This window comes from Conger conger, chromosome 2 (assembly GCF_963514075.1).
Source record: "Conger conger chromosome 2, fConCon1.1, whole genome shotgun sequence".
NCBI lineage: Eukaryota > Metazoa > Chordata > Actinopteri > Anguilliformes > Congridae > Conger > Conger conger.
In genome coordinates, this window is record NC_083761.1 from 40,574,678 (window position 1) to 40,586,262 (window position 11,585).

Below are 11,585 nucleotides of genomic sequence, written 5' to 3' on the forward strand. Positions count from 1 at the left end.
ATAGGAGAGACGTTACTGTCTGGGATTATCTAGGACCAATATATTTTCCCTGTCCTTTGCCAGTCCGCAAGAAGAATCTTCTATTAAAGCAATACATTTAAAAATAATGTAAGAGAGTCTAATGCTGCCTTCACGTCATATCAGAATGACCAAATTGGGAAAAACAGTTCACGTCAACCTCGGAAATTAAACGTGAGGCAAAAAACAAAACTAACTTCAAATTAACAAATGAAGCTCCCACATGCTATGTCACTTCTATACCATGATGTTTGAACGTGAACTTGCCATTATTGTTCGTTGTTTCTTCTGTGACCCTTACCAATCAGCACGGTATTTGAATATGCGCTTTTTCCGAAGTAGGGTACACCATGCCCCAACTCTTCTAATAGGCTAAAATAATGTAAAGAGAGACCAGACATATAAACTAACAGCTGAGACCACTCGTGAAGTTTCGGCTCCTACGAGAAAACTGACATCAGAAAACTTTCCCACATTATTTGTGGAAATGGATTTGTGGTGAATTTCGTTCGGTTTGATAAATGAGGCCCGTTGTTTGTCACTTTAATTGGGTAGTTTCGATTAATCACATAATGTAATCTCCTAGCTTTCTGCGCTGTTCTATAACTCCGCCTTCCAATGCTATCCCTGATTACTTGCTTACTTTCAGCGAAGTGTTCACACCTATCTCTTACTATCACTATGTCTTCACTCTATGCAAATATCTACTCCCTAATCCGGAGCCATATGTTTTACATGCATCCAGTCCGTGTTTTCGTATCCCCCTATTATTGTATCATTACCCTATTATGTTTCCCACCTGTTGTCTATTTGTTTAGCCCACCTTTCTCCTGAGCCCCGCCTGGATTGTTACCTTCCTCGTGTAGGTGTAAGTGATGGGCGAAGACGATTAATATTGCGTAAGTGGAAGTATGCAGACCGAGTAACATTATTGATGTGTTTTTCAAAGGATAATGTGCCGTCAAGGATGACACCCAGACTCTTAACCTGAAGGGAAGGGGAGACTGGAGTTGTCAATGGTGAGGGAGAAACTGTCAGATTTAGCCAAAATGGATTTGGTGCCAAGGAGGAGAACCTCTGTTTTTTCACTGTTGAGCATTAGAAAGTTGATTGAGAACCAGGATTTGATTTCCAGCAGGCAATCGGAGAGGGAAGTGGGCGGAAGAGCGGAGGTGGGCTCAGTGGACAGATAGAGCTGGGTGTCATCCGCGTAGGAATGAAACTGAATCCCATATTTCCTGAAAATATTGCCAAGGGGTAGGAGATAAATAATAAATAGGAGGGGGCCCAAAACAGAACCCTGGGGAACACCGGTGGTTACTGGAGTGGGCTGTGATTTCAGATTTTTGAGTTGGACAAACTGAGTGCGGCCAGAGAGGTATGATGTAAACCACACAAGAGAGGTGCCAGTGATTCCAAGTGATGCTAGTCTCTCAAGGAGGATGTTATGTGAGATGGTATCAAAGGCTGCAGACAGATCGAGAAGGACAAGTACGGTTAAAAGCCCAGAATCAGCTGCCATTAATAGATCATTTGTGATTTTCACCAGGGCTGTCTCCGTACTGTGGAAGGAGCGAAAACCAGATTGGAATTGCTCAAACAGATTATTGTTGGTCATGTGGGCTTGTACCTGGGCTGCAACTATTTTTTCAAGTATCTTGGTAAGAAATGGTAAATTTTAAATGGGGCGAAAATTACTCAAATTGTTAGGGTCTGCACCGGGTTTCTTGAGTATAGGAGTTATTGCAGCTGTTTTGACAGATGAGGGAACAAGACCAGAGGTAAGGGAGGAATGTATGATAGCAGTGATTAAAGAGGACAGAGAAGGTAGACAGGCTTTCACTAGGTGAGTAGGGAGGGGGTCTAGCTGACAGGTAGATGATTTAGATTTGCGGATGAGACCAGATATTTCACCCACAGTTGGAAGTTCAAAATTAGATAGAGAGGAAAGCACAGAAACATCAGAAGGGGAATAGAGTGAACTGTATGTCGTGTTAATAGAAGACGTCAATTGCTGGTGGATATTTTCAATCTTGGCATCAAAAAAGGTCATGAAAGTATTACACTGAGCAGTAGAGTACATTACATTACATTACATTATTGGCATTTGGCAGACGCTCTTATCCAGAGCGACGTACAACAAAGTGCATACCCATAACCAGGGATAAGTTCGCTGAAAGACCCTAGAGGTAAGTACAATTTCAACTGCTACCTGTACAACAAAGATAAGGACAAGGGGCTTTTTTTTTTTGAACAAACAAACAAACAAACAAACAGAGCAAAAGTCACCAAAGTTAACTATCCAAACACTGCTTACCTAGCCAACTAAAAATACCGATACACAAAGCAAGTCACAGAGACAACAATTAAGGTTCACAGGGAGGTAGGGAGGGATGGGGAGAGGTGCTGCTTGAAGAGGTGCATCTTCAGCTTGCGCTTGAAGGTGGGGAGAGATTCTATAGTTCTGACCTCAACGGGGAGTTCGTTCCACCACCGTGGAGCCAGAACAGACAGTAGTCGTGAGCGTGAGGTGGAGGTTCTGAGAGGGGGGGGTGCCAAGCGGCCTGTGGAGGCTGAACGAAGAGATCTGGCAGGGGTGTAGGGTCTGATGATTTTTTGCAGGGGGGTGACGTGTGAGTATTTGGGAAGGTTGAAGACCAGACGAGCTGCTGCATTCTGGATGAGTTGGAGGGGTCTGATGGCAGACGCTGGGAGGCCAGCCAAGAGGGAATTGCAGTAGTCCAGGCGGGACAGAACCATCGCTTGGACCAGGAGCTGGGTCGAGTAGGGGGTGAGAAAGGGGCGGATTCTCCGTATGTTGTATAGGAAGAACCTGCAAGACCGGGTTACCGCCGCAATGTTCTCGGAAAGGGACAGTCTGCTGTCCATCACCACGCCGAGGTTCCTTGCACTGGGTGACGGCGTGAGTGTGGTATCCCCGAGAGAAATGGAGAGATCCAGATGGGGAGAGGTATTAGCAGGGATGAATATCATTTCAGTTTTACCTGGGTTGAGCTTTATATGGTGGTTGTCCATCCAGCTCTGGATGTCCCTCAGGCAAGCAGAGATACGGGCTGAAACCTGCGTATCAGACGGCGGGAACGAGACGAAGAGTTGGGTATCGTCCGCATAGCAGGAGTACATATGAGGAGCAAGAGTGTCTGGAGGCCGTAAGATAGTCTTAACCGTGGAGAACAGGGCTCTTGTGTTCCCTTCACCCAACCTAATTAGATTTGCATAGTAGGCACATTTTGCAGTGGACAGAGCATCTTTATAGCTAAGTATGTGACTATCATACATATCTTTGTGCACAACAAGGCCAGTTTTAGCATAAAGGCGCTCCAGGCGACGACCTTTAGTTTTAAACTGGCGTAGATCAGGTGTAAACCAAGGTGCAGAATGGGTAAAGGAGACAGACCGGGTTTTTAATGGAGCATGGGCATTAAGAAGACTATGGAGTTCATCATTGTAGAATGAGACCAGTTCATCAGGAGTGGATAAATTGTCTTTGCTAGGAAGGTTATCAATTCCACTGGATAGAGCAGATAAGTCAATATTATTGATGTTACGAAATGAGATGGAACGTAACATATTTGTTTTGGGTAATTTTAGGCTGGCATTGAAGGATACAAACTTATGATCATGATGCAGTACAATTAAGGGGAGTTACACCAGAGCAGCAAACCAGATCAAGAATGTGACCTTTAGAGTGGGTAGGGAAATCAATATATTGTTGTAATCCAGAGCTGTCCAAGCAAGATGTAAAGTCCTTTGTAAGAGTATTGTTGACATTGTCCATGTGAATATTAAAATCCCCAAGCAGTATTATATTAGGGGACAGGGAGCATAAGGAGGTTAGAAAAGCAGAGAATTCGTTTAGGAATTCACTACTGGGCTTGGGTGGTCGATACACAGTAACTAGTATAGTAGGAGTTGGCCCGTTGATTTGGAGGGCCACGGACTCGAATGACCTATGCACGGGGACAGTTAGAGAAGAGACTTTCCACTTCTCATTGTAGAGTATAGCGAGAGGGGCGGGGTTGACAGATGTAAACAAACCCAGGAGGGATAGTTTGATTAAGCTGCGAAAAGTCATTGGGTTGCTGCCACGTCTCAGTTAGACACAAGAAATCAAATTTACGATCTTTCAGTAGGTCATGGAGTAGAAGTCCCTTGTTGGTTAGCGAGCGGATGTTAAACAACCCGAAGTTGAGGTTGTTTTTGTCGGGTTTGACGCTAGCGTTAGCCGACCTGGCTAGGCTAACCAGCACACTACTCCGTCCGCTGGTGGGCTTTCTTGCGGGACGCGGAATGGAAGACCAGAAGGATCGTATTGGTTTTGTGTCATCATGATGGAAGCTCCGTCTGGAACTTCGGTGGATGTATTTCCTACGGAAATGCCGAGCAATATCCAGGTGACGATGCAGCCCCTGTGGTGGCTCAGAGAGGTGGAATCGCAGTTGGAAAAGTTCCGCTGCCGTATATTGAAGAAGCGGTGTTACTGGATGTGATATGAAGAATAAAGTAATCCAGACGGACATAATCCATACAAGCAGCCTGTTGATCCACATTGTTGCCCCGGTGTTGTACCAACCCTCCAGAGCAGGGGAGGAGACGGATCCAATGGCCGCCAACAGGTAAAAATTTAAAGTCCAAAACACACCGAGTTGCACACCGAGTTGCACACCGAAAGACACCGAAATGAAAGTTTAAAACGGCAAAACAGGTTTCTACCTGCTTGCTACTGTTCATTAGCTTAAGAGCGCAGTAGAAACTACAGCAATCAATAAAAGAAATATCCGGAGAGCAGCGGCAGATAATCACGCCAGCGTTCACTCGTTCCCTATACTATATGGTCTGATTTCAATAGTCAGCAAAATCATTCATGATCCATGATCTAATGCTGCATGGGTTACTGTCCCGACGGGCAGCCGACAAGGAAGGCGCACCTCCTTACCCCCAGTCCCAGAAGAGTTGCGGCTGACGAACACCTTCCAAGTGTTGGACGGACTCACTCAGCCCTGGGAAGACCCCCAAGAAAACAATACTTAGGACCTACATGTTGCTCGCGGTTTGAGCGAGCCTGGCTCCGCTCGAGTGACACTCCCCTCCACTCAGAAACCAGACCGGCGGTCTTCACACCAGGCAGCGACCTCTGCTTCCCGACGAAGGATCCTCAGGGAGGCGGTGATCAGCCGCTCTGGTGGTTCTCCTGACCCTGATCCAATGCGGAGTCCTCCCAGGTCTGATGTTGCGGCCCTGCCGCAGCCTCTGCCTGCACGGACACGCTCCCCAGGGTCGCCGACGCGATCGCGTAGATCCCTCGCCCCTTCATCTCGTCAGTGCCCCTCTCCCGGGGAGATGATCTGTACTTCCCATTGCAGGCCTATGAAGGAGCCTGTCCCTTCTCAACCTCGTCCCCTTTTCTCTCCAACAACCCTTATAGTGGGTGATTCGATTACCCGGAAACTTCGGTTTGCGAATGCAGCTACACACTGCTTTCCTGGAGCAACGGTCCCCATCATCCTGGGTAAGCTACCAGGCCTGATGCTATTCCCTCTCTACGTGCACCTGGCGGTCGAGCTGCACGTTCACGCCTGTTTTCCGTTCTGGTTCCTCAGTGGTGGAACGACTTGCCTACCACTGTCAGAACAGCAGAATCCCTCCCCCTATTTCGACGCATACTCAAAACCCACCTTTTCAAACTCTACCTTAGTCCTCCCTCCTGATTTCCCCTGCCCCTCCTTTCTGATATCCCTATCCTTGTCTAACTCCCCCCCCCCCCAAAAAAAAAAAAAATGCACTTCTGATGACAACTATGTTTAGAACAGCATTTCCTGTGTATTTTGCTAGTTTCTGGATGTGATGCTCTGACTTATGGTAGAACCTATGCACTTGTAAGTCACTTTGGATTAAAAGCGTCTGCCAAATGACTGAAATGTAAATGTAAATGCTCCCGTCATCTATTAGCCGGATTATACACGTTGGGACAAATGACACCCCTCGCCAACAGTCAGAGCTAACGAAAAAATATTTCAAGGACCTTTTTAAGTTTTTAAATGACTGTGGAAAGTCCGTCTTTATATCTGGTCCTTTGCCTATGCTGGGGGGGAGAGCAGAACGTTTCAGCCGAATCCTCGGTCTTAATACCTGGCTCCAGTCCGCTTGCAGAACAAATAACATTCTTTATAGCTAAATAACAAGGTTTTATCGACAATTTTAACCTATTTTGGAATCGGTTCTCCTTTTTTACGGCGGACGGAATCCATCCAAACAAGCTGGGCTCACGTGTGCTTGCTGCAAACATTCTACATGCTGTGCACTGTGCCAATGATTATGCCCCACGTGACTGACAATCAAATCGGGACAATCCTTTCCCTTCCAGGGTCAAAACACAGCCTATTGATGTGATCCCCCCCTTCTGTTCTAATGTGTTTACTGCAGGTATCCCTATTCCTGTTCGTGTGACCAATAGGCCTAGATTGTCTGACCCCTACCGTCGTGATAGTCAGGCTTGCCGTGGTATGCGAGTGCTCTGTCCAGTTGCACATATCTTAAATTCTCCCTCCCCCAGTGTCGATTCGGCTGTTACTCAACAGGTAAACCTTCGCATGGCTCTAATAAATGCAAGGTCAATAGTAAATAAAACATTTTTATTAAATGACTTTTTTATCTCCAGGGGATTGGATTTTGATTGGAAACCTGGCTCCATGCTGACGAATATGCACCTTTCTCTGAACTCCTTCCCCGTGACTGTTCATTCCTCAGCTCCCCTCGCACCACTGGTAACGGTGGAGGCATAGCCTCAGTGTTTAGATCTAATCTCATGTGCCGACTGTGTCATTCCACACCTAGTTACTCTAGTTTTGAGTTGCAGCTCTTTGAAATGAACCTGTCCTCCCCGGTGCTCTGCGCTGTTGCTTATCGTCCGCCAAAATGTAACACGGACTTCATGAATGATTTTGCTGACTTTTTGTCGGGGATCATGGTTAAATATGACCATATTTTAATTTTAGGTGATTTTAATGTCCATGTGTGAATCAAGACCTTTAACCAGGGAATTTCTGCACTTAATTGATTCTTTTAATCTCATCCAATCTGTATCTGGCCCGACACATGAAAAGGGACACACATTGGATCTTGTCTTATCGTTTGGTCTATCTGTTTCTGTAAATGAAATCTGTACAACAGCATGTATCTCAGACCATTTACCTGTCCTGTTTACATCTTCTATCCCTTGCTCGGGAATCAAATCACGCACCTCCGCACGCCGTTTGCGCTCGATCAACCAGTCCCCCCCCCCCGTGATGTATCCCCCATCATATATTCACCCACACTCTGTGAAAATTTTCTTAAATTTTTCATTGAGAAGGTCTCTACTCTTAGGCTAGCCCACACAAGTGTTAACACATTGAGTGTTACCATTGACCCTGCTCCATCTCTGTGCTCTGCCATTTTTGACCAGTTTGAGCCTATATACCTCCCTTCGCTCTCAGATATAATTAAGCATCTGCGGCCTACATATTGCCCCTCAGACAGCATCCCCTCTTGTCTTCTCAAAGAAGTTTTTGATTCAGTTGGTGCTAGCGAATTATTACTAATCAATACCTGTCTCAGTTCAGGATGTGTCCCAGCTGCATTCAAACATGCTGTAGTGCAACCACTGCTCAAAAAGAAAAATCTTGACCCCTCGGTTCTCTCTAACTTTAGGCCTATCTCCAAGTTACCTTTTTTGTCTAAAGTATTGGAGAAAGCAGTTTTTATTCAGTTACAATCATTTTTAGATAAAAATGATATCTGTGAAAAGTTTCAGTCTGGTTTTAAACCTCGGCACAGTACTGAAACTGCCCTTTTACGAGTTTTTAATGATCTAATAATAACTACAGACTCTAGTGAACCTGCTATCCTGGTGCTCTTAGACTTGACAGCGGCATTTGACACAGTGAATCATGAGATTCTTTTATCTCACCTTGAACACTGTGTGGGTATTAAGGGGGCTGCCTTGGAGTGGTTTCGGTCGTACCTATTGGACAGGAGTTTCTCTGTCCATGTGGGAGATTACTCCTCAGATACAGCCCCACTCACTTGTGGAGTCCCCCAGGGCTCTATTCTAGGTCCTATATTATTTTCTTTATATATGCTGCCCCTGGGGTCAATTTTCAGGAAGCATAACCTTTCTTTCCATTGCTATGCTGATGATGTACAGATTTACTTACCTGTAAAATCTCAATGCAAGAAATCACTGCAGCTTTTACTTGCATGTCTTAAAGACTTAAAAAACTGGATGGATGCTAACTTCCTGCATTTAAATGAAAATAAGACAGAGGTCATTATGTTTGGACATCCAGCTCAATTGGAGGACATTGTTGGTGCTTTGGGCCCCCTGACCCCCAAAAATGTTCCTGCTGCGAAAAGCCTTGGTTTCACCTTTGACAGTGCCTTTAAACTTGAGAAGCAAATTAGTGCTGTTGTCAAAGCTGCCTTTTTTCAGTTAAGACAAATAGCCAAGGTCAAGGCCTATCTTTCTCAAAAAGATTTGGAAAGAGTGGTCCATGCTTTTATAACATCTCGGCTGGACTACTGCAACTCTCTATATATAGGCTTAGACCAGTCCTCTCTCTGCTGTCTGCAGCTAGTGCAGAACGCTGCTGCCCGCCTTCTGACTGGCAAAAAGAAACGGGAACATATTACACCAGCACTGACATCCCTACATTGGCTTCCTGTCCGTTACAGAATAAATTTAAAAATTTTATTATTTGTTTTTAAGGCAATGAATGGTCTAGCACCTACGTACTTGTCTGAACTCCTCAATATGTATACCCCAGCTAGATCACTTAGATCATGCAATCAGCAACTTTTGGATGTCCCTATGTCGAGGAGAGCTAGGAGGGGCCTTTGAGGTAGCTCGCCCCAAGTTGTGGAACAGCCTACCACCACATATTAAATCTGCCCAAAACATAGATGTTTTTAAATCCTTGTTTAAATCCCACCTTTTTTGTGAGGCCTTTATGTCAGACATAAATGGGGAATCCAGATAATGTACATGTATTTCATTTAATTTAATTTAATTTCATTTCATTTCATTTCATTTCATTTCATTTCTTTTTATCTCATTTTATTTCATTTTATCTTTAATTTTATTGCCTGGTTTTGTACAGCACTTTGGTCAACCATGGTTGTTTTAAATGTGCTTTATAAATAAAGTTTATTATTATTATTATTACAATTCGGTTATTCCAGGGTAGTATAACTTTCAAAGAAGCCACGTGCTCACAAAAATACGATCCTTACCACGTGCTCACAAAAATAATTGCATTACAATTCCTCATTCAAGTTGATTGATCCTGTTGTGTCCTTACCTTTGGTGGTGCCTGCCTTAGAAGAAGCTCAGGGTGCACAACGCAACCTCTCTGGTTCCAACTACAGTGACAAGGACCGCCCCGGACCTTCTATATTCACTGCCTTCCACCTTTTGTCCTGCTAGCCATTTTGAATGTCTATGTATTCCACAATAATTTTCCCAGCCGTCATCCATATTTGGCTCTTAGAGGGTGAACGGAGGCTACTTCACATTCAAGCTCGAATCGCCCTGGGTCTAAGTGTGCAGGGCAGTCCATGTATGGGAAAACAGTCACAAATCCAAACAACGGTCCTCATTCCGTATGTGGAGAGCTGAGATTTGTAACCAGTCTTCTTCCTTCATTGCTTATCAAACACGGTAGCAACAGTCTACATGACCCCCGCCCCCAACCTCCAAATTTTTTGCCTTATCAGAGGACCGTAGTTCCTGCTTCAAGGGATTACACCTTCTTTACACCAGTCCAACTGACCACTGTGGCAGTACGCCTCAAGGTAGCGGTTTTAATTCCTGGCACACGGCCATTGTTTGTCTCCTCGTTAGCGTGCAGCGGGCAAACACGCACTAATGCCAGAATGCATGTGCCCAGAGTATTTTCTATAGCATAAGGAAGCTAGTTATTTGTATAGACAAGTGCATGATTAGCTAGCCGTCGTCTCAACCTCTGAGATGGGCAATTTAACTTGAAGGAAGACTTCAACATATTTTTGATGTGGGAGACGGAGAATGTAATTTCGCATATTGGGTCGGCTATACATGGAATTGTGTATGATTATGGTTATGGACTATCCCAGACACACACTAAAACAATCTGATCAATGTGAATTGGAGCAATAATTATAGCAAACAACTACACAAATTCCCGGTGTTTGGAAGACTGTGTTAGCTCACGATGTTCCGAACAGCACCTGAAGCACAACTAGGGGAGACTGGGGCACAAACCAACACGGGGTATGTTTACACATTGGGATTAGCATTTCAGCAAGAATGATGGGTTTGTTTTCACGTAGCCTATGTATTATAGCAACCCGCGCCTCGTGTGTGAGTGGCACGGCGATTTGAAATCTTCATCAAGAGTTATTTGTTATGTCTGGGTTTTGTAAAATGTTTTCAGACCCCAAAGCAGAGACAGTGACAACGAACGAGAGGATACAAACTAAAATTTATTCAATAAGAAAACAATAACAAAAACGCTGGCGTGTAGGGGAGGCAGCGGGCGGACCGGACTGTCGGCACCACGAACCTGGATAGCCACAACGAGGGAACCAGCGTCAGAGTCCTGAGGGTTCAAACAGGAGGCGAGGCACACGGGCTAACTGTGCACGGGAGAAAACGGAGAGACACGGGTAAGTAAAAACGTACTGGTATTTTGAAACAAAAGGAAAACGCGAGAGACAAACCACCGCGAGGAAACAAGCAGCTGTAATACTGGCTAGCCGTAATTCTGACTTGTCGTCGGAAATAATTCGGCACCGGAGTGGAGTGAAGCCAGGCTTTTATGGAGCGGGGTAATTGGATGATTACTGCCAGGTGTGCCTCGTAGACAGTCCAGCCACGCCCACTGCCACACACCTACACTGCCAGGGGGGAAACAGAAAAAGGAAACAGAAAACACACGCAACCAACACCAAAACCCAAACCATAACAGTACCCCCCCCCTCAACGGGCCAGGAATTGTCCATAAAAGTCACGGATGAGCCTTGGGTCCAAGATCATGGAGCGGGAGACCCATTGACATTCCTCCAGACCGTACCCCTCCCAGTCTACTAGAAACTGGAACCCCCGGCCCCGCCGGTGGACATCCAGGAGCCGCCGGACAGTGTAGGCTGGGTGGTTGTCGATGAGTCGGGGGGGCGGTGGGGGGTCGGCCGGAGGGCAGAGAGGACTGGTGGCGACAGGTTTGAGCAATGAGACGTGAAAGGCAGGGTGGACATGAAGACCTGGAGGCAGCTTTAGTTGCACTACATTGGGGTTGATGATTTTAGCAATTTCAAATGGTCCAAGGGCAAGTTTCCTGGACTCTACCAGTAGGGGTAGGTCCCGAGAGGAGAGCCAAACCTTCTGCCCCGGCCGATAGTCGGGCGCCGGAACACGATGTTGGTCAGCTAATTGCTGGTTACGGGCCGTGGTGCGAGCTAGGACTGCCCTGACCTCCCGCCGAAGGTGCTCCCGGACCGAGGGAACCGCAACACCAGACTCCTGTGTAGGG

At 45.8% G+C, this 11,585-nt stretch overlaps 1 protein-coding gene across 1 annotated transcript; it reads left to right on the forward strand.

Moving 5' to 3' along the window:
* The first annotated feature begins 4,530 nt into the window (after positions 1–4,530).
* LOC133121220 (uncharacterized) lies at positions 4,531–10,730 on the forward strand. The gene is made up of 7 exons (XM_061230420.1): positions 4,531–4,655; positions 4,950–5,016; positions 5,137–5,315; positions 5,403–5,548; positions 6,463–6,617; positions 8,012–8,881; positions 10,581–10,730. Exons 1-7 carry the CDS (start codon positions 4,531–4,533, stop codon positions 10,728–10,730), a joined length of 1,692 nt encoding a protein of 563 aa, XP_061086404.1.
* The last annotated feature ends 855 nt before the right edge of the window (positions 10,731–11,585 follow it).

Excerpts from the sequence above, each read along its gene's own strand:
- LOC133121220 (XM_061230420.1), top strand. The coding sequence starts at position 4,531 with ATGAAGAATAAAGTAATCCAGACGGACATAATCCATACAAGCAGCCTG. Across the intron at positions 4,656-4,949 it reads GATCCAATGGCCGCCAACAG|CCGACAAGGAAGGCGCACCT; the intron begins GTAAAAATTTAA and ends CCCGACGGGCAG. Across the intron at positions 8,882-10,580 it reads GCAATCAGCAACTTTTGGAT|GGGAGGCAGCGGGCGGACCG; the intron begins GTCCCTATGTCG and ends GCTGGCGTGTAG.